The 22,784-nt window shown below is 34.5% G+C and overlaps 2 protein-coding genes across 2 annotated transcripts; both read right to left on the reverse strand.

Moving 5' to 3' along the window:
* Window positions 1-7,180: 7,180 nt before the first annotated feature.
* LOC145559458 (putative pentatricopeptide repeat-containing protein At5g09950) lies at window positions 7,181-11,845 on the reverse strand. Its single transcript, XM_081620884.1, has 2 exons — window positions 7,395-11,845; window positions 7,181-7,242 (listed from the first exon to the last, which is right to left on the reverse strand). The coding sequence occupies exon 1, from the start codon at window positions 11,615-11,617 to the stop codon at window positions 8,450-8,452; it is 3,168 nt and encodes a 1,055-aa protein (XP_081477010.1). The 5' UTR covers window positions 11,618-11,845; the 3' UTR covers window positions 7,181-7,242; window positions 7,395-8,449.
* Window positions 11,846-15,655: 3,810 nt separating this feature from the next.
* On the reverse strand, window positions 15,656-16,270 carry LOC145557367 (uncharacterized). The gene has a single exon (XM_081618551.1). It carries the CDS (start codon window positions 16,268-16,270, stop codon window positions 15,656-15,658), a length of 615 nt encoding a protein of 204 aa, XP_081474677.1.
* Between the last annotated feature and the right edge of the window lie 6,514 nt (window positions 16,271-22,784).

Consider the following 22,784-nt stretch of genomic DNA (forward strand, 5'->3'; position numbering starts at 1 on the left):
GAACATAAGTAGACTAATTTAGAACATAGGAAAATAAACTTTAGAACATAAGTAGACTAAAAAAATATTAGAACATTGGAAAATAAATTTAGAACATAGACAAAAGAATTTAGAACAAAGGTAAAAGAATATTTAGATTTAGAACATAGGAAAAAAAAAAACTTTAGAACATAGGGAGAAAAACTTTAGAACATTGGAAAAAAAAAAAAACTTTAGAACATATGTAGACTAAATTTAGAACATAGGAAAAAATACTTTAGAACATAAGTAGACTAAATTTAGAACATAGGAAAATAAACTTTAGAACATAAGTAGACTAAATTTAGAACATAGGAGAAAACTCAAAGTATAAGAATAAAATTTAGAACATAAAGAAAGCTCACAGTATAAGAATAAAATTTAGAACATAAGTTGAAAAAAAAATGAGAACATAGTAAAAACATAGGGGAAATTAGAACATAGGATAAATCATAGAAAATGAGATTAAAAAGGTTTAAATCATAGGAAGTAGGTGATTAAAACATAAGTGAAAAAACTTTCGCACATAGATAGAAGAAATTTAGAACATTAGAAAAAAAAAAATTAGAACATTAGTTTAGAACATAGGATAAAAATTTAACACATATGAAGAAAATAAAAATTTAGAACATAGTAAATAATTAGAACATAAAAAAAAAATCAGAACATAGACACAAAAAACTTAGAACATAAAGAAAAAAATTAAAACATAGGCAGAAAAAATTTAGAACATAGAAAAAATATTAGAACATAAGAAAATTTAGAACATAAGAAAAATTTAGAATATGAGAAACAAATTAAGAACATAAGAAAAATTTAGAACATCCAAAAAAAATTTAGAACATACAGAAAAATTTAGAACATATAAGAAAAAAAATTTAGAACATAGAGAAAAAAACTTAGAACATAAGAAAAATTTAGAACATGGGAAAAAAATTTAGAACATGAGAAAAATTTTAGAACATATAGAAAAAAAAAGTTAAAACATATAAATTTGGAACATAGAAAAAAAATTTAGAACATAGGCTGAAAAATTTAGAATGTAAGAAAAAAGATTTCGAACATAGGAAAAAAAATTTAGAACATAAGAAAATTTTTAAATCATAGGTTTAGTTCATAGGGAACATAAAATTGAAGTATCTGTTTAGAACAAGAAAATAATTTAGACATAATATAAAAATTTAGAACATAGACAAAAAATAATTAGAACATAGGAAAAAAAAAAAACATATTTTAGAACATAGGAAGAGAATTTAAAGCATAGTATAGGTTAAATTTCAAGTTGGAGTACTCTATTTTTTTTTTTTTTTTTACAATGTATGGTAAAACCTATTAGCTCAAGTGGTAGAGCACTATGCAAATGCATAGGGGATGTAGGTTCGATTCCTACATAGGTTGTGTCTCTAAAAAAAAGAAATCAAATTAGCACTAAGTTATCCAAAAAAAATTAAACATTGGGTTTAAATGATCAATTACTATGGAAATTACGTTACAACTAAACTTTTGTGCAAAACTCACGTCGTTACATTAGACAAATGAGCCTACGTGGGATTCGAACCCACATATTTTGTGCATTTGCACAATGCTCCCCCATTGAGCTAGTAGGCTAATGTATATAAAACATTCGAACTTAAAAAATTAGTAAACAAGTGAGCAAAGCATTTGTACTATGTTGCTCTACAAAGCTATTTGTCACTACATACAATCCAAAGTGAGGGATTTGTAGTTTCATACCCTTAAGCATGAAGCAACACATTCTCTACAGTTGGATTTGACCACAATGCAAGTTTAACCTTGTAGGGATACTAAGTAGTACATACAAATGCACAATTCTTTAACAAATATAAGATTCATATACATACGCAAACCTAAGGGTGGAGAGATTTCATAGGTGCTACTTTGCATCCTAATTCATAAAAATATTGACATTTGTTTTAATGATCAAAAGATGAATGAAGGATCATTTTCCTTGTCTTGGTGATTTGAGGGAGCTTTGACACAGTGTGCTCAATGTGCCGTGGTGAACTTAACTGGTGCTTACTAGATACATATTCAAATCTGTAAAATATTATATGCAATCACTTAAAAGGATATATGCAACTAATGACTTTCTTGGACTATAGCCTACAAAGAAACTCAAGCTTTGTGAGAACAGGTTACTAGCATATGAGTGCCCTCTAGTGACTCAAAGAAACAGTTCTTAGTTCTAACTATACTCCAAAATTCCTTCTAATCAAAGCTTAAGAAGTCAAGACTATTGTCATCAGTAGCACATCATTATCTCTTTGATGCAAGACACACTAGGAACCAAGTTGGTAAATTACAACAAAACTCACATAGAGAAGATACAAGTTAATGATATATATATAGGGATTGAATGAAGGTACAACTTGAGGATTTTTAAGACTATTATCTTTAGAAAAACAAGCTTACTGTTCATTATTCACAACACCAAATACAATAGAACATGAATAACTTTAGAACATTTGCGTAATAGTTTAGAACATGTGCACAAATATTTAGAACATGATCAATTATAGTTCAAAAAAATATGAAATGAAGGGTCATACATTTAACCAACAAGCTAGAAATTAACTTGATTGAAGAACATTGATGAAGAAGATGCCTACATTTGATTAACTTTAGGATCCAAAATAAGATATGATAAACTTGAAATTCAAAATAAACACACTTAGTCACACAATCAATAAAATGCAGAAAATTAGACTCAAAATTCAATCAAATGCAGAAAAATTAGACTTGATAATTCGATAAATGCAACAAAATCATTAAAATATCATCAACACTATTGTACTACGTAGTCCTTGTTAGAAAATGCTTAACAACCACAAAGCTAGATAACTCTTTAGAACATAAAGATCAAACTTTTGAACATGGAGAGAACATTAAGAACGTACATAATAAACTTTGAAACATACATGTACAGTTACATTCCTCAGACACAAAGAAAACAAGAGCCGAGAACAAACTAGCATCAAAATCGAAAAAGAAAATCGAACAAAAAAAAATCAAAATTAGAGCAGAAAAATTGAACAATCAAACTGATAAATAATCGAACAAAATAAATAGAAATCGAATAGAAATCGCCAAAAAAAAAATCGAACCTATAATCACCAAAAACAAAATTCTTTAGAAATCGCAAAAATATTGACGAGAACCTTAATTTAAGAAGAATTGGCACAAAATTGGAGAGTTCAAGCAAATTCAAATGAACAATTTGATGAATCTTGCTTTAAAAGCTTTAAATAATTGAACAAGAGTTGCAAAATTGGGGAAGAACTTTAGAGAGAGAAATTGGGGAAGAACTTTAGAGAGAGAAAAATGTTGCACCAAAGAGAGAGAAAGAGCTGACTTATTTTATAAAGTTTCTATTATACCATAAAAATTTCATTAATTACAATACTGCCATTATTTTGATCCGGGTTAATGTAGAGCGTTAGATCTCAATAGATCTAATGGCTGAAAATAGTTCTTATATATAATGAGTTCTTATATAGAGGAGGGTTCTTACATGAGCCTTCCCCTATATATATATATATATATATATATATATATATATATATATATATATAGGGGAAGGCTCTCGTGGGAATTTTTCTTATATGAGAATTTTTCTTATGTGAGAACACTCTTTATGTTCTAAATTTTTACTCGTATGTTCTAAATTTTAAATATGATGTTCTAAACTTTTCCTTAGGTGTTCTAAATTAAATCAAATGTTCTAATTTAGTATTCACATGTTCTAAACCATAAATTAGTTAAGTTTGATGTCATAAATTTTAAATAACTTGTTCCAAAATTTTAATTTATATGTTCTAAATTTCAAAACGTGTGTTCTAAGATTTTTAATTATATGTTCCAGATTTTAAAGCGTATGTTCTATTTTTTTACACGTATGTTCTAAATTCCTTACTCACACTTTCTATATTCTATATCAGTTTGTTCTAAATTTTTATTCACATGTTCATAATCTTAAATCAGATGTTCTAAATTTACTCATATGTTTAAAATTTCATAAAACAAATTTTATAAATTTTTAATCACTTGTTCTAATTCTTAAATCAAATGTTCTAAACATATTACTCACACAAATGTTCTAAATTATTACTCATATGTTCAGAATTTTAGTTTGAGTCACATGTTCTAAATTTTTACTCACATGTTCTAAATTTTTACTCATATGTTCTAAATTTTAAATCAGTTCTCATATAAGTATGAATTCTCACATATGAACCTATTCTCACCGAATCCCTCCCCTATATATATATATATATATATATATATATATATATATATATATATATATATATATATATATATATATATATATATATATATATATATATATATATATATATATATATATATATATGGAAAGGCTCTCGTGAGAAATTTTCTTATGTGAGAACACTCTTTATGTTCTAAATTTTTACTCGCATGTTCTAAATTTTAAATATGATGTTCTAAACTTTTCCTTAGGTATTCTAAATTAAATCAAATGTTCTAATTTAGTATTCACATGTTCTAAACCATAAATTAGTTAAGTTCGATGTCATAAATTTTAAATAACTTGTTCCAAAATTTTAACTTGTATGTTCTAAATTTTAAAACGTGTGTTTTAAGATTTTTAATTATATGTTCCAGATTTTAAATTGTATGTTCTATTTTTTTACTCGTATGTTCTAAATTATTTACTCACACTTTCTATATTCTATATCAGTTTGTTCTAAATTTTTATTCACATGTTCATAATCTTAAATCATATGTCTAAATTTTACTCATATGTTTAAAATTTCATAAAGCAAATTTTATAAATTTTTAATCACTTGTTCTAATTCTTAAATCAGATGTTCTAAACATATTACTCACACAAATGTTCTAAATTATTACTCATATGTTCAAAATTTTAATTTGAGTCACATGTTCTAAATTTTAACTCGCATGTTCTAAATTTTAATTCACATGTTCTAAATTTTTACTCACATGTTCTAAATTTTAAATCAGTTCTCATATAAGTATGAATTCTCACATATGAACCTATTCTCACCGGATCCCTCCCCTATATATATATATATATATATATATATATATATATATATATATATATATATATATATATATATATATATATATATATGTATATATTTTACTTCTACCGTACTTATTTGTTTGCGCTACTTGACTTTTTACGGTTCTCAAGATAGGTTTAAAACACATAAATTTTTTTTTTTAAAAAAAAATTGATATCGGTAAAATACAGAATGAGACGAAAAACTATATGATATAGGCTAGTAACTCTCTTTAAATTCTCCTATGCAATATGATTATGTTTGTTATCGTTGCTGCTATGCCTGCTAGAGTAATCATGACCGATTGTGGCTGGTATATCAAGCAAAAATACACCTACTAACATATGCAGAAACATCAGCAGGCCTGTTGAAGAAATATGTAATTTTCACAGTAGATCATCAAACAAAATTTGAAGAATAGGTAGTGCACCCCGAACCACAAAGGCACAAACATAGGTGCTTGTTATACCATGAACATCGTTCCAATCTTCCAAGTACACACACTCATTTAGACATCAAGTCCCCAAATTTGGTCGGTGATATACAAATCTCCTTTGAAAAGGGTGTTGGAAGTATCAGAATGACATTCTGTAAATGGTATATTATTGCTTGCCGATCAGAAATCAGGTTCACTCAGGTCCCTTTGGTAGATGATCAATTGACCATCATCATCTAAGACCAGTTTTCAAACACATAAAGAAAGAAAGCTCATGAATAATACTAGCTACAAACAAAGCTATAAACATTAAGAACGCCTCAATTAGAACTTGTCCCCAATCTGAAGCCATGTCACCAGGGCCTTTTTTCTGTCGAAATTCTCTCTTGCTCCGATCTATATGCCTTGAGCTACTTCAGAAAAGCCTTTTTTGCTCTAACACAAGGCATTGTTCCAAAGAATCTCTACTATACAAAACCACTGTCAATGAGCTTTCTATTCAGACTGACCTCATCCTGGGATTTCTGTGAAGACAGGCAAAATGATCTTGGAATTAGTCAGCTTCAACTTTAAAGGATGAATATACTGGTTTTTGCAACCACTTAGCATAACAGCCTTAAGGGAGACATTACAATCACCTGATTGATTAGATGGCTTACAAAAGGAAGTCCCTTCATTAGCTTTGTTTTACCTTTTGCTGTTGTATGGCTCATAGCGGGCACAGCCGGCAACGTGCTCTCGTATACATAAACAACTCGACTACTTAAAAATTTAAAATAATAAGATGAATACATGACACAAGGACAGGTATTATCTGTTTTTGCTGTTTGGGAGGCCTGATCTTGTTCTTTCTGCATATTTGAGAGACTGGCACCAACACCTTTAAATTGAAAAAGAAGAATGTTGCTTTCATTGACAATTTAAAGGTAGCATGTGACTTATTCACAAACCTCTACTCCCTGCATCATAAGAGATACACATACATTTGATGGATATATCAATTTATCAAAGAATTAGAATCTAATCATCTTTACCACCCCCCTTGCCCCCACCCCAAAAAAAAGGGAAGAGAAAATAAGAGAGCATTCATCAGTTTCACAGAAATTTGTAAGTAGTCTGAAATCTCTGAAGACATATTATTATTAGCCAACATTCGTTTTGTTGCATCCTAGCTTTATAAAAAACTCTCAATTCCTAAGTGATGTCCTATGTGAGTTCAATGGCTTGTACATAACAAATTTGAGATCTAGGATATTGCGCAATATCTGGAAGGCAATATTTTACAGGGTAAATTATTGCTGCAAAATCTAATTGATAATGGTAAGACGTAATGTTTATGTTCAGACAAGCAATGGCTATCTAAAATGAAATATTAAAGTGTGTGTGTCTGTCTGTCTGTCTTGCAAACTAATTGGAAAAACAATCCATTTACAGCCACTTGCTTCAACCAAAATATAGTATGAACTTACAGTGCCTTTTTAAAAAAAAAAAAAAAAAATGGAAGTATATACCAGGAACTTTAAAATGACGATAAAACTGCTTATTAATAAATATACAAGTAGATTTCTATAAGTTGAGGAGAACAGTACCTAAGGCCACTAACCCTGAATGGATAACAAATGGAGCTAATAAAACCTGAACAAGCTATATAAAACTTTACCTGGTGAGGAAGAGACAAATGAGCTTCCAATGGTCGATCTGTCCATGTAAAAGATGCACGATAAGTAAATGGCAATAAATAGTAAATTTATAGAACAGAAGCAATTTCTATGGAAATATTTTTTCCTGTTGCCTGTTGGTTGCACTAAAGATGAAGAAAGAACATTTAAAGTAAAATTCTTACAGCTTACCTGCTAGTTTAAATAGAAACAATTTCTTAAATTGGAGCTTGATTGACAAGAAAGAGTTTCCTGACACTTGCAAATCCAGAGATGGTTTTAGAAAGCTCTTGCTCCTAACCCTTGCAAAGTATTCCTTTTTTTCTCACATATTGCTCCAACTCTCCAAGAAACAGGGAAACCATACCCAAAGGCCCCAAGGTTGGAGGAGACGCCATAATCTTATATAAGCCATATATCAGTCCCCCATATGACCGATGTGAGACTCCAGTCCCATAACCTAGCAATGGACGGGCACCCTCTCCTGTTGAGCTCAAGGAGTAATACAATCCATTTGCAAGTCGGTTCTTCCTGCTGCTGAACCTGATTTTTACTGTTGAGAAGTTTGAGCATTGCTTTATATTTGGCAAGTTGTTTTTGGTTGCTAAATCATTTTTATGCTTCATTAACAGCATAAAATCAAACCATGGCAAAGCAGCATATCCATTTCTTAAGCATAGTTGCCCGGCTAAGGTTTCCGGCAAGTGCTATAGAAGAGTGCAACCAAAACTGAAGCTCGGCCTGTTCTGCTAGACCCTGTATTGATAGGGCCTGTTTCATTCCCCAAAGCTTTTTCAAAGTCCCAAAAAAAGCACCTCTCAGGCTCGCAACCATAAGGGCTTTCCCTTTAAGGCTGCTTCCCATTACTCAATAGAGCAATCTCTCACTCCTGTTTGCTTATTCAGGATGGAGCAGGCAGCTGTGTACATGAAGAGGAGAAGAGAGGGTGACAGGGTGGTTGCTTACCTTTAAGGTTTGAAAAAGGGTTAACAAACAAAGTATATCTTTTGAATAGGGCTGCTTTTGCCACTGTTTGTGTAGACTTCTGATTTACCAGCATAATTCAACTGCAGTCCACAAAACAAGATTGCAAGATTATTCTGCTTCACCCACAACTCATCATATTAGTGTTCTACACGAAATATTAAAAGATTAGTCACAGCAGTATCATTTCCACTTCCATGGTTCCATCTCATGTTTGTAAACTTGAAAGGCCTGAAAGATTTCATATTCTGTGGACATAAATGTCACCAATAATCCCCACATGAACACTCACCATCAGTAAAATGATGGAATCTGTTAGAGTCTCGCAGCACAATTTGGCGACCAACAATTTTTGATATGTATCGAAAAGCTGAGTGACAATCACCACAAACTCGCAGATTTTTCATTATCCTGATGGTGGAATTTGATGTGCGAGTAAGGACAAAGGCAATGGCCAGTTTCTCACTGTGATAACTCAGGAGTTCTTCCTTGCTCTCTGATTCAAGATCATACAAAGCAAAGCTTGTCTGTGGTACATAACCAGCCTCCCTCATCTTTCTCAGCAGTTCTCCAAGTTTTTCATATATTGCATCTTTCTCTGGGTGTGATTTGTCTCCTGCAACAAACACATGGACGCCATCCCTCATAGTGACCCAACTGCACCCAGCTTGCTTCTTTGCTGCTGCTAAACTCATTGCAGACCGGGTAATGGCCAAGTTTTCCCAATTTGATCCTGCAGCATACATGTTACCAAGAAGTACATAATTTGCGCCATTTTCGGGCTCCAGCTGCAAAAGCATCTCTGCAGCTCGCTTACCTAATTCACTGTTGCGACCACTGGTCCGACTGCAAGACCCCAGAACTGTTCTCCAAATAAGATTGTTTGGCTTCATAGGCATTCTGTCGATGAAATCTTCAACTTTATCCAATTTACCTGATCGCCCAAGGAGGTCAACCATACATGAAAAGTGCTCCATTTGAGGTTCTAATCCGTAGTCGCTGCTCATAGACTCAAAGTACTTGAAACCTTTTTCAACTAATCCACCATGACTACAAGCTGATAGGACTCCAACAAATGTGACATGATTTGGAGGTTGACCTTCTTCCTTCATTTGTTCAAAAATCTCTAAAGCTTTGTTGGCAAACCCATGCCTTGCATACCCCGAAATCATGGTATTCCAGGTAAATATATTCTTCACTGGCATCAGGTCAAAAAATCTTGTAGCATAGTCTATCCTTCCACATTTTGCATACATGTCAACAATTGCACTTCCCACCACAACATCAGATTCCAGATGAGCCCTGATTTGACAAGCATGGACTTCCATCCCACGCTCCAAAGTAGCAACTGAGGCACATGCACTAAGAACAGTTGCAAAGGTGAAGTGGTCTAACTTCTGACCACTCTGCATCATGAGCCAAACGAGATCAACAGCCTTGGATAAATACTCATTATGTACGCAACCAGATATCATGGTGTTCCAACTAACCTCATCTTTCTGAGCCATTCTTGAAAAGATTGATTCACAATCTTCCATTCTGCCGCATCTCCCATAACAAGAGATGAGCGCATTTTCAACTGTAATGTTATTTGCAAAGCCATAATTGAATGCCAATGCATGAACCTGCGGGCCTAATTTAGAAAGAGAAAGAGAATCAGAAGAAACTGCAGAAAGTATATTCACTAATGTCACCCCATTAAGCCTCCAGCCCGATCGCATCATCTCCAGGATATACTTCACAGATTCCGATGCATATGTTTCCGAGTCAGCCAATGCACCAATAATAGAATTCCAAGAAACTTGATCATGCTCTGGCATCAAAGTAAACAGTTTCTGGCATTCTTTGAAACTTCTAGTATCTGCATACATCGAAAGTAGTGCATTGGAAACTGAGACATCAGAGTCAAGTCCTAATCTAAGTGCTTCTGTATGTACTTGCGCCCCTTGCCTCAGCCAACCCAAGCTAGCACATGAACTCAAACAACTTATCAATGCAAAATTTGTGGGCCTAATTCCAGATCTCCTCATACGGCAGAAAGTAGTAAAAGCATCTTCAAACAGTTTGTTTTGATCAAGACCAGCTATCAATGAGTTCCATGAAATTAAGTCTCTCTCGTCCATTTGTTCAAAAACTGCACAAGCGCTATCTATAGCCCCACATCTTGCATACATATTGATAAGGGCATTGGCAACTGCAACTTTAGCATCCCTTAGGCCACTTCTGATTGCATAAGCATGGAGTTCTTTACCCTTTCTTCTCCCTTCTTCCAGTTCATCAAATTCAGCAAAAGCACTTAATAGGACCACATAAGAGTCCGGATTGACTTCAACCAAATGTTTCATCCGTTTGAAAACATCAACAGCTTGTTCTCCTCGCTTTTGATTTACTAACCCAACCATTAAGCCATTCATAGTGACTGCATTTCTAGTACTCATACACTCAAAAATCTTCCATGAATCATCAATTAAACCAAACTTGGCCAATCCACTGACTAAAGCACTTCCTACATACAAATCATCCAGAAATCCAGATTTTTGCACTCGCGAGGCTATCTGCTGTAGTAAGCTTGAGCCAAATAGTGAAGAGGAAGATGCAACAGCGATTAAGCTACTCAATGTATACGCATTAGGCTTAAAATTAAACCCTGAACCTTCATGTTGCATCCTTGCAAACATCTCAAAAGCACCGATCGCGTCTCCTCTTTTAGAATACACTGAAATAATAGAGTTCCATGATACTGCAATCTTCCCATCTATTTCATCAAACACTCTCCTAGCATCATCCCCCGACCCCAAGCAACAGCTTCCATACATCGAAATCAACACATTACCAACAAGCACATCATGAGCATAACTCATCTTCGATATCATACCATGAATTTGCAAACCAAATTTCAGATAATCAGGCCCCAAATCTTGGCAAGCGCGTAAGACACTACCAAATGCATAACTATTAGGGGCATAACCCGCAGAAACCATGTCCCTAAAAGCAGCACATGCTGCAAGCAGCATACCATTTTGACCGTAACCCGAAATCAAGCAAGCCCAACTAACCAAATTTCTCTCAGGCATTTCATCAAACACCTTGCGTGCAGAAACAAGATCACCAAATCTAACATAAACATTAATAAGGGTATTAACAAGAAACAAATCTGCTTCAAACCCATGTTTGTAAATTCCAAGATGAAGCTGGTTAGCTTCAATTGAGGAACAAGAATGCTGGTACCGATACACGAAAAAGTCTCGAATTTCAGAGCTACAAGTGTGTTGCAGAGGAGGGTAAGAGGAGGAGAAAGGAAGAAAAGTATCATGGTGGTCGACAATGGCGGCGCAACGGCTTCTAGGATGCGAAGAAGTGGTGGCTGCTAGCGTAGAGAAGCGAAAGGAGCACCAAGTGATGAAACTCCGTTGGAGCACTCGGAGAGACATTTACAGTTTACTTGGCGTTCAATTCGTTCATACTTTATATATGGCGCCAAAGTTTAATACCCGTTATCACGGGTTTTACGATTCAAAAAGGTGGTTGTAGGTTGTGACTTTGTAAAGCCGGTTTGCTTCATGTTGGCTAGTTCTTGATCTACAAAGGTCCTATTAGCTATGTGTTGCGCCGTGATGACAGACGTAAAAGGCTCGATTTTTAGCACAAACAGAATAGCAGCAAATATGGTGGGAGCAGGATCTTTTCATTGAGCATTTTTGTGAAATTTTTCTGAATGACTGCTACAATATTCTTGCTGCCTTATATATGACAGCACCCAAAAGTTAACCTAGGGAATTGGCCTCTTAGGACCACTAGGAACATTACAGATCATTACAGAGCAAACAAAAATATACTGCTAGCCTATAACAGCACTAACAGACAAACAATACTCTACCTACTACAGCATATATTACTACTCTCTATTTCATCACTCCCCCTCATGCTTAGAGTGAGGAAAGTGACTGAACTCCAAGCTTGGACAAGAGTTGATTCATTTGTTCCACAGATAGAATTTTGGTGAACACATCTGCTAGTTGTTGAGTGCTGTGAACATAGGTAGGGGCAATAACACCTTCATTTGACTTGTCTCGAATGAAATGACAATCAATGTCAACATGCTTTGTCTTCTCATGATGAACAGGATTAGCTGCAATAGCTAAGGCTGCTTGATTATCACAGTACACAGAAGTTATTCCTAGCTTGTTCATTCCCAGATCTTTCAAGAAATTTTTCAACCACATTACTTCACAAACAGTCAAAGCCATTGATCTAGTCTCTGCTTCAGCAGTGCTTCTAGCAACAACATATTGTCTTTTGGATTTCCAAGAGATAGGAGAGTTCACAAACAGAATACAGAACCTAGATGTTGATCTTCTGGTATTCTGGCATCCTGCCCAATCTCTATCACAGTAGGCCTTTAGTTCTGCACTACCCTTTGAAGCAAGAAGTATTCCTTGTTGAGTGGAACCTGACAAGTACCTAAGCACTCTCTTAGCACATTGATAGTGCACATCAGTTGGTTTATGCATGAATTTACTCAATACATGGACTGTAAATGCTATGTCAGGTCTTGTGATTGTTAAGTAAATTAGTTTTCCCACCAGCTTCTGATTTGGCTCAGCATCCTTTAGCACACTTCCAGTGTCATCTTTCAGCTTTAAATGAGGGTCCATGGGGAGCTTGAGTGGTCTTGCATTGGTCATTCCATATTCTTCCAAAATATCAGCAGTATATTTTCTCTGTGACAGAACATTCCTTAATCACTTATGTCAACTTCAATGCCAAGAAAATATCTCAGTTCACCCATGTCTTTCATATTGATTTGAGAGGCTAGGAATAATTTTGCTTCATTCACAGCTTCTATGTCATTTCCAGCAACTATCAAGTCATCAACATAGACTAGGATCACAGTCAAGCTTTTGCCCTTTTTCTTACAGAACAAAGAGTAATCATATTTTGACTGTGAGAACATGTTGCTTTTCAGTGCTCCACTCAGCTTTGCAAACCACTGCCTAGGAGCTTGTTTAAGCCCATATAGTGATTTTTTTAGTTTGCACACTTTGTCAGTTTTCAAGGCAATTTGCTCCCCCTCTCCTTGAACACTTATTCTGCTTCCAATTCCTGTATACCCTTGTGGCAACTTCATGTACACATCTTCCTGCAATTCACCATGTAAAAAGGCATTTTTAACATCCATTTGATGCACATTCCAGCCATCTAGGGCAGCAACAGCAAGAAGAGATCTCACAGTAGTCATTTTTGCTACAGGAGAAAATGTTTGGTCATAGTCAATACCATACACTTGCTTGTTCCCTAGGATGACAAGTCTTGACTTGTCTATTTCTTTCTCTCCATTAGGTTTGTATTTGGTTTTATACAACCATTTACAACCTATTGCCTTCTTCCCTTCCGGCAGGTCAGCTATTTCCCAAGTGTCATTGTTTTCTAGGGCTTCTAATTCCTCATTCATAGCATTGACCCACTCTTGGTTCTTAACAGCTTGTTTGAAGGAATTTGGTTCAGGGTTTTTTGTGACTTCAGACATGAAAACAGAAAATTTATTGCTGGTTGGGATATTGGCAATTGGTTCTATCTTTTCAGGAACAATTTTGAAACAAAGATTGGACTTTCCTATCACATAATCTTTGTGCCATTTAGGTGGCACATGTGGTCTACTTCTCCTTCTCATTCTATCTCCATTATCATTTTGATCATTATGAACAGTTTCATAGTCACCAATATCTTCCTCAATTTCCTCTATATGCCCCAACTCCAACTTTTCTTCCATTGCTATCTCTTTATTATCTTCTATTCCCTTATTATCAATTTGAATTCCAGTGTTGTCTATAATTTCAGTTTGAGTTTTACTATGGGGATGAAATAATTTTTAAGGGCAAACAGACTCAAGAAATTTCACATCCCTACTCACAAAAACTTTATTTTCTGCCAGGTTCAGCAGTTTGTACCCCTTTTGATTTAAAGGATATCCTAAGAATACACATGGCACACCTCTCATGCTAAATTTGTTTACATTTCTACTTGGATTACTTGCCGTAGCCAAACATCCAAAAACTCTTATGTGACTATAAACTGGTTTAGTTTCAGTGAGTACCTCATATGGACTCTTGTGATTCAAGAGTGGTGTGGGCAACCTGTTGATTATGTACACAACTGTTTGAACACTATCACCCCAGTATTGCAAAGGAATTTCAGCTTGAATGAGAGCTCTTGCCATCTCCAAAATATTCCTGTGCTTCCTTTCAACTCTTCCATTTTGTTGTGGTCTGTCCACACAACTTGTCTGATGAACCATTCCCATCTTTCAGAAGAGCTTCTTGCAGCTCCCATCATCAAACTCCAAAGCATTGTCAGATCTTATCACTTGCACTTTCTTCCCATATTGAGTTTTGCTCATATGAACAAATTCCTCTATTCCACTAAATGCCTGTGATTTCTCTTTCAACAGCTTTACCCATGTCACTCTAGAGAAGTCATCCACAATTGTGAGAAAATACTTCTGATTGCATCTAGTTGCCACTTTATATGCTCCCCAGATATCTATGTGAATCAGTTCAAATGCCTGTTTTGCTCTAGATTCACTCAAGGTGTAGGGAAGCTTTGTAAATTTTGCAGCAAGACATGTCAGACACACATCTTCACATTTCTTTTCAACCCCCTTCAACTCTTCAATTTTTCTAATCTTAGTCATAGGAGCATGACCTAACCTCTGGTGCCATAGAGTTGGCTCACTCAGCTTGTTCACATTCTTCATAGTCCCTGGTAGTGTCATTGTTGATGTTGCCTGTAAAGCCACTTTCTCACTATGTTTCTTCAGTTCAGCAAGTTTCTTGATCACATCTTGCATTGGCTCATTTATGAGATAGTACAGACCATTCTCTGCCTTGCCTATCCCTCTGATTTCTCCACTCTTCTTGTCCTGTATTACACAAAACTTTGCATGACTCATTCTCCACCAACTTTTGTACAGACAGCAGATTATGTTTGAATACAAGAACATACAAAACCTCTCTGAGTTTTATTCCATTCTCTAGGCTCACACATCCTCTATGAGTAATTCCAGATGTATGACCAGTTGGCAGGTTTATTTTTGCCTCATTTATGCATTTCTCAGCATTTTCAAGCATCTCAAGGTTCCCTGTCATATGATCTGAGGCACTTGAGTCAATGATCCAGGCTACCTTTGTTGCATCAGCATAGTGACAGCTCACCATGCCTGCATATGTAAAGTCAAGGTCATCTTCTTCTTCTTGTCCTGTTCCAGCAGGCTTTCCCACATTTGGCCACATTTTTACCAGTTGTTCCAGCTAATTTACATTGAATGGCAGTGTAGAGGAGCTGTTGCTTGTGCTTCCTGCTTCTGTGTGCATATTTGCAGCAATTCTGCCACCTCTTCCTATTCTACCTCCACCTCTATTGCCTCTTCCACCTCTGAATCCACCTCTATTATTGGTTTTCATTTTGAAGTCCTATTGAGCTTTTGGATGTCCACTTGGGAATCCCTTCAGATACCAGCATTTTTCCTTGACATGACCAAATTTTCCACAGTGTGTGCATGTGGTTTCTCCTGTCACACCCTCACTATTACCCTTGCTAAACATTGCCAAGGGTTCAACTTCTTCTTTCACAGTTTTCAGCATTGTTCTCTGATTCTCTTCTTGATGTAGGGTGTTACATGCCGAGTCAACACTAGGCAAAGGAGTTTGCATAAGCAAGTGACTCCTTAGTTGACTGTGACTCTCATCCAGTCCATTTAGGAACTGGAATAACTTCTGTTCATCCTGATGTTGATTCAGGGCAGTAAGAAATGTTGTGATTTCTGCATTGGTGGTGGTTATAGGAGGCAGAGTCGTCACGTTTTCTAGCTCTTCCCACAAAATTTTTAATTCTGTGTAATAATCAGTCACACTTTTGCTTGACTGCTTTGTTTCATAGATTTCCTTGTTCAACTGATATTTCCTTGAACCATTTGCAATATCATACCTTTGTTCAAGTTGTTTCCAGATCTGAGAGCAGTTGCTGATGAACATGACAAATTTTTTGATAGAATCTGATACATTTCCTAGTATCCATGCTATTATCATGTTATTACAGACATCCCATGCTTCTTATTTAACCCTATCATTCAAGTCTCTTCCTACAGTTCCAGTCACAAACCTATATTTTCTTTTGGATCCAAGATTGATTTCCATTGACCTTTTCCAAGATCTATAATTACTTGATCCTTCCAGCTTTTCTACACTAATAGAGTTGCTTCCATCAAATGGATGCAAATATAAGGGGCTAGTATTCTCTATTACAGTCGACATATTTTAGTATGCAAGGAAACAAGGGATTTCTAATAATAAATATATCAACTTTATATATTACTTTCACAGATCTACAGTTCACAATATTAAAGAGCAAATTTTTAAACTTTACTGTATAAATGTTGCTAGTATACTGACCTTTGCTCTGATACCATGATGAAAGACATAAAAGGCTCGATTTTTAGCACAAACAGAATAGCAGCAAATATGGTGGGAGCAGGATCTTTTCATTGAGCATTTTTGTGAAATTTTTCTGAATGACTGCTACAATATTCTTGCTGCCTTATATATGACAGCACCCAAAAGTTAACCTAGGGAATTGGCCTCTTAGGACCACTAGGAACATTACAGATCATTACAGAGCAAACAAAAATATACTGCTAGCCTATAACAGCACTAACAGACAAACAATACTCTACCTACTACAGCATATATTACTACTCTCTATTTCATCACGTCGAGTTTTTGAAATGCTTTGAGTTTTTGAAATGCTAGTCAAAGTATAATTTAAAAGTTAGGGTGCAAGTTTAATTTTCGGTTTACATATATTTGACTTATTTTCAATTCTATTTGAGTTTAGTTTCAAGTTTTAAATTTTCAAACTCCACAAACTTTAATCCAATCAAAGCTTCAACCCATGTATCAATTAAAAAACAAAAAAAATCACACATTTTAATTTATATCATTGTAGACACCCATTTGTGTCTCCCCAAAACCAAACTCGGTGATGAGTACCTTTCACGTCGAATCATAATCGAATGAAACGCAAGTGTGGAAAGGTTTAGTGTTGCGGAAAGTTTTATTTCTTTTTCTCTTCTCCCTGTTTTTGAAAACTTTATTTTAAAGAAAACAGCCAATCCAGTTTGGTTGGTCCATGATATGGGTCCAATAGTGGTGTAGTTGGATGGGGTTTGCAAAGACCTTTCCAACGATATATTATAAGCCCAATTCCGATGAATATTGAGGAAGTTATGGCCAATTTACTAAACTGGGCCCGGTTTGAGCTTTAAGTACGGCCTAATGATCTAGGGGAGGGCCTAATATAATTTATCATTCCTAATTCAATTAGGACTCTTCAGAGTTTTAATCAAGATCAAATAGCTTTTTCGATGGAAATTATATTATTTTATCTTCTAGTACGGTAAGTTTATCAGATTTTCGAAAACGCGTTGAAAATCGCTTTGGCGTCCAACCCCAGGCCTTGGCGCCTGGAACCAGGATTGGCGCCAGGCGCTAGCCACTGGTGCTGGCGTCAACTAGCCAGGGCTGGCGCCAAGGTGTTTTTGCGATCTTCAGACTCTGTTTTGTTAAATTATCTTTTTTTGGATGATTTTCTCTATAAATATCGTATTAAAAATTCCGTTTTCATTCACGAAGAATCATCAATTCTCTTCTTCATTCATTCTCCTCATTCACAAGTCATTCATTAATTCTTTTCATTCATTCATTCATCCCTTTCATTAGAATTCTTTTCTTTTATTCTTTTTTAAACTTTGCTTTTCTCATACAAAATTCCGCATTCGCAAGATCTAGAAACACCTAGCCATATTCGAAGTTGCCTTCGCCCTAGACGTGAAAGGTTTTAATTTCTGAGGGTTTGATCCCAAATCTCTCTTTCAATTATTTAATTTAATTGCTTTGATTATTATTTTTTCCTTAAAGTTACTAACATGTGTATTTTGTTATTAGAAAGAGGTACGAGGCATCCAAGTAAGTATTTTATTGATTAATTGATTTATGATGTAGAATCATGTTTATATTGTTATTATGATATTCCTAGTATCATGTCTAGGATATTTTTTTAATATTAAGTATGATCAAAAGTACGATGCTTCCTATATTCTTCCTAATATTTATGATTGTTAGTATCATGTTAGGGCTAAAGATTTGATTTTTATTGCTTAGTGACATGCTAGGGTTTGTTATTAATCTTGTTAGTATCATGCCTAGGATCTTGCTATGTTTATTATGCTTTAACATGATTATGATTATTATTATTATTAATGATGTTTATTATTTATTATGTTGCTTGATGCTTATTATTTTATTGTTATTGCTTGATCACCTTTATTGCATGTTTAAAGGGAATTTGTATTTGCAATCACGCTTAATAAGATAATTAATAATCTTGTTGAGGGTTAATGTGATTATAATTCAAGTGATCGCCAATAATAGTTTATTTGTGCATTAAATTCAACCAACATAGATAAACAGGTTTAGGGTTAATCCTATTGATTGCATGTTAGTCAGAAAGCGCACATGAATACGAGCAGAATAAAGTAGAGGCCTATTATTAGGGCAGGTTCAATCTCTTTTAGGTAGGATTTGTACCTTCATCCCCGAACCCTTATTTGGTTCATGACCTTATGGAGTTGACGATCTCTTGGATCGTTAAGGGGTGTAACCTTCACCTCGTGAATGGTTTACAAGTTCCTTAAAAACTTGTTGGCGACTCTTTTGCTCTATCTTCTTCCCTTTTGGACGCCACCGTACTTTAGTGTATGATCACAGTGGGGTTCAAGCTAGTGGGATTTTAAAGGCTTGAAATTATTCCCCACAATCATAAATTTCTTTGTTATGCATTTCTATTTTAATTTGTATTTTACAAATATGTCGTAAAATCTTACGAAGTAGTATATACTTTTATCTTCTGAAAATTGAAGTTTTAAAGGACACTACTACTCCATACTCCCTCCATTTTTGACAAACACATCCACTACAAAAATTTGGCCTTTTAGCAACAGGTGAAATCCGTTGCTAATTGCTAAAAATCCGTCGCTGGACATAGCTAGCTACGGATTTATCAACGGAATCACTCCGTTGGTAAAAACCTTGTCGCTAAATGAATTTAGAGACGGAAAAACAAAATCCGTCGCTGGACTTAGCAACGGAAAAAAAAAAATCTGTCGCTGGATTTAGCAACGGAAAAAATAAATCCGTCGTTGGATTTAGCAACGGAAAAATAAATCTGTCGCTAGCTTTAGCAACGGATTAAAAAATCCGTTGCTAGATTCAGCAACGGAAAAAAAAAATCCGTTGCTAGATTCAGCAACGGAAAAAATATTTTGAATCGAAAAAAAAGCTGCTATTTGGGTCGACCTCACTCGGGTCAACCCGACTCGGCTTTCCATGTAACGCTCCTTGAATCTCCAATCGCAATATTACTGTTAGTAGGAGTCGAACCCGTGACCTCAATGTCAAATATTGATACTCTTACCAACTATACCAAATATTATTTGTTTACTTTTACGCACATAATTGATAATAATGAAAGAAATATTAGAGACGGAATTTAAAATCCATCTCTAGTTTAGAAACGGAATTTAAAATCCGTCTCTAATTTAGAAACGGATTTTCAAATCCGTCTCTAATTTAGCAACGGATTTTCAAATCCGTTGCTAAATTAGAGACGGATTTGAAAATTCGTTTCTAGTTTAGAGATGAATTTAACTTACATAATTCGTCTCTAATGTAATATTTTAAATAATTAGTTTAAAAAATTATCTAGAGACGGAATAAAAAATCCGTTGCTCATATTAGCAACGGAAAAAAAAAATTCTGTCTCTAACTTAGCAACGGAAAAAAAAAATCCGTTGCTAACTTAGCAATGGAAAAAAAATCCGTCTCTAAATTTAGCAACGGAAAAAAATCCGTTGCTAAATTCATCAACGGAAAAAAAATTCGTTGCTAATTTAGCAACGGAAAAAAAAATCCGTTTCTAATTTAGAGACGGATTTTCAATTCCGTTGCTAATTTAGCGACGGAATTTTTAATTCCGTTTCTAAATTAGAAACGGATTTTTAAATTCCGTCTCTAAATTAATTTAGAGACGGATTTTTTGATTCCGTCTCTAATTTAGAAACGGATAAAATTCCGTCGCTAGAATTTCGTTTCTATATGGACATTTTTTTGTAGTGATCATAAAATCTTACTTTATACTTTGGGGTTGTTTGGTAAGTAGCTTTTTGATGGCTGTTTGTATAGCTTTTGGCTTTTGGAAGTGGTCAAACAGCCAAAATTTGTGTTTGGTTAATTGGCTTTTTGGTTGGCTAAAAAGCTAGCTTTTCCGCCAAAAGCCAAAAGCTAGTGAGAGTAGCTTTTTTGGGTTGGCTTTTTGGCTTAAATGATAACAATCCCTCATGACACCTATTATCATTCTCATCTCAATTACCTTTCTCTCTCCAAAAATAAAAAAAACCCACTATTATACTACAGATAGAATTTGGGAGAAGTTGGGGTGAAGGTATCACTTTCACTAAAGCGTCGGGAGCGGCGGAGCATAAATTCATAATCAAGATCCGGCATCTGCATGACTACATTATTCGGTAACTTTTTTTTTATTATTATTATCTTGTTTTTGTGGTTATTAAGTTATTTAGATTTGTAGAAAATACTCATTTAATTTGGTGAAATTTGATGTAGAATTTACCATGAAGCTCTTCAATTATCTTTTAATTAGGGAAGAATTTAATAAGAAGCCTTATTGGTTAGTTAAAACAAAATTGTTGAGATCTCAATTTGCAAATGTATGGGTTCTGTTTTGTTTTTTATAAAAAAGAAATTTTTTTTTTTAAAAAAAAAAACAATCTCATCAAAAAAGTGAGATCCCAACTAGCTTAATGCATGAGCAAAATGAAGAGGAAGCAAAATGACGTCTTTATTGGTGTTTGCTCCTTAGATTTACTACTATCACCTTTTTCAACCAAAATTTAATTATACAAAATTAATTTGTACAGTAGTTGCTAACATGTATTAGAACATTGAATTTGCAATTTACATCTTTTAGGAATGAATTTGCAATTTACATTTTTCGTATGCCCTGTCCTTGTGAGTATAATTTTCAGAGTTTGAGTTTTAAAACTTGCTATTCTATACGTAATTATTTTGTTAAATGTAGTTGTTATTTACATCTTTCGTATCACAATTTTGGTTTTTCATTATGTTATGTAGTATATGAGCTGAAATAGCTGTGTAATAATGTTTTTACTTACTTGTTTAGATGGCCCCAAAGAAAAGCAAAAGTAATCACATAGGGGAGAGGATAAATGATGGAGAAATCCAAGAATTGGTGAATGTAAATCGACTAACTTGGTCCAATGAATTAATCCACATACTTTTTTATCTTTGTATTAAAAACACATTGTGGAGTAAAGGAAAAAATGGTGCTATTACTTCACACAAGTTGTGGAAAAAAGTGGTAGAAAATTGGGAAAATACCACAAACTTAGCATGGGATAAAGGTCGGCTTAAAAACAAATTGGATGGAATGAGGCCTAAATGGATACTTTGGAAACAATTGAAATCGAAGGAAACCGGCTTAGGGTGGGATCATGAGAAAGGAACGGTTTCCGCAAGTGATGAGTTGTGGGCTTTAAAAATAAAGGTTAGTTTTTTAATGTTATCATAAGAGTGTTGTTTAATGATTAACAAGATGGGGGGAGGTAAGAAAAATTTTAACTCTTTTTTTTTATTTGATAGGAAAATGCAAAATTTGAAATCTTTCGTGATGAAGGAATTGAACCTGAGCTTGAATACAAAATGGATCAAGTTTTTGGGGGATGTGCCCAAGGAGCCGAAAAGTTTACTCCAGTGGCCGATCTTCCTACAATGGATGATGAAGCATATGTTCCTTCTCCAACCATTAGTTCTCATCAGGCTCATTCTCCTTATGTTACTGATTATGATGAAGTAGGTTCTAATTTGGGAAATGAATGGGATGCAATGTGGAGGGAACAAAGCCCTTCATCCCCTAACCCCATATCCACCCCTAATGAGATCAATGATAAAGGAAAAGGGAAAAGGGTAATGGAGAGTGGTTCCTTTCAAAGTAACAAGAGTTCAAGGTCTGAAAAAAATAAAAATAAAAAGTCTAGAGGGAGTGCTGCCCTTAGTGATAAAATTGATGGAATGATGGAAATAATTGCTGAGAGGAATAGTTCCTCTAAAGAGTTTCAAACTGCTATGGTGAATATGATGAATTCTATGAATGTTGCTACACCAAAATATAGTGTGACTGATGCTATGGCTAAATTATGTTCCATGGATGATTTTGATTCTAGCTCACTTGAATTTTACTATGCTTGTACACTCATTGAAGATCCACAAAGAAGGACAATCTTTTTAGAATTTCCGGATGATAAGAAAAGAGTTGAATACATTCGGTTTATGTATGCACAAAATGTGGGACACAAGTGATATGTGCTACTGACTTTACTAACTACTTAGAATTGCATATGGTAAATTAGGAATTAGATTAAGAATGTAACCATATGCACTTTTGGAATCTTAT

This window comes from Chenopodium album, chromosome 9 (assembly GCF_948465745.1).
Source record: "Chenopodium album chromosome 9, dcCheAlbu1.1, whole genome shotgun sequence".
Lineage (NCBI taxonomy): Eukaryota > Viridiplantae > Streptophyta > Magnoliopsida > Caryophyllales > Amaranthaceae > Chenopodium > Chenopodium album.

Bases quoted from the DNA above. Each gene is read 5' to 3' on its own strand.
- LOC145559458 (XM_081620884.1), bottom strand. From the start codon at position 11,617: ATGTCTCTCCGAGTGCTCCAACGGAGTTTCATCACTTGGTGCTCCTTT.
- LOC145557367 (XM_081618551.1), bottom strand. From the start codon at position 16,270: ATGATAATAGCATGGATACTAGGAAATGTATCAGATTCTATCAAAAAA.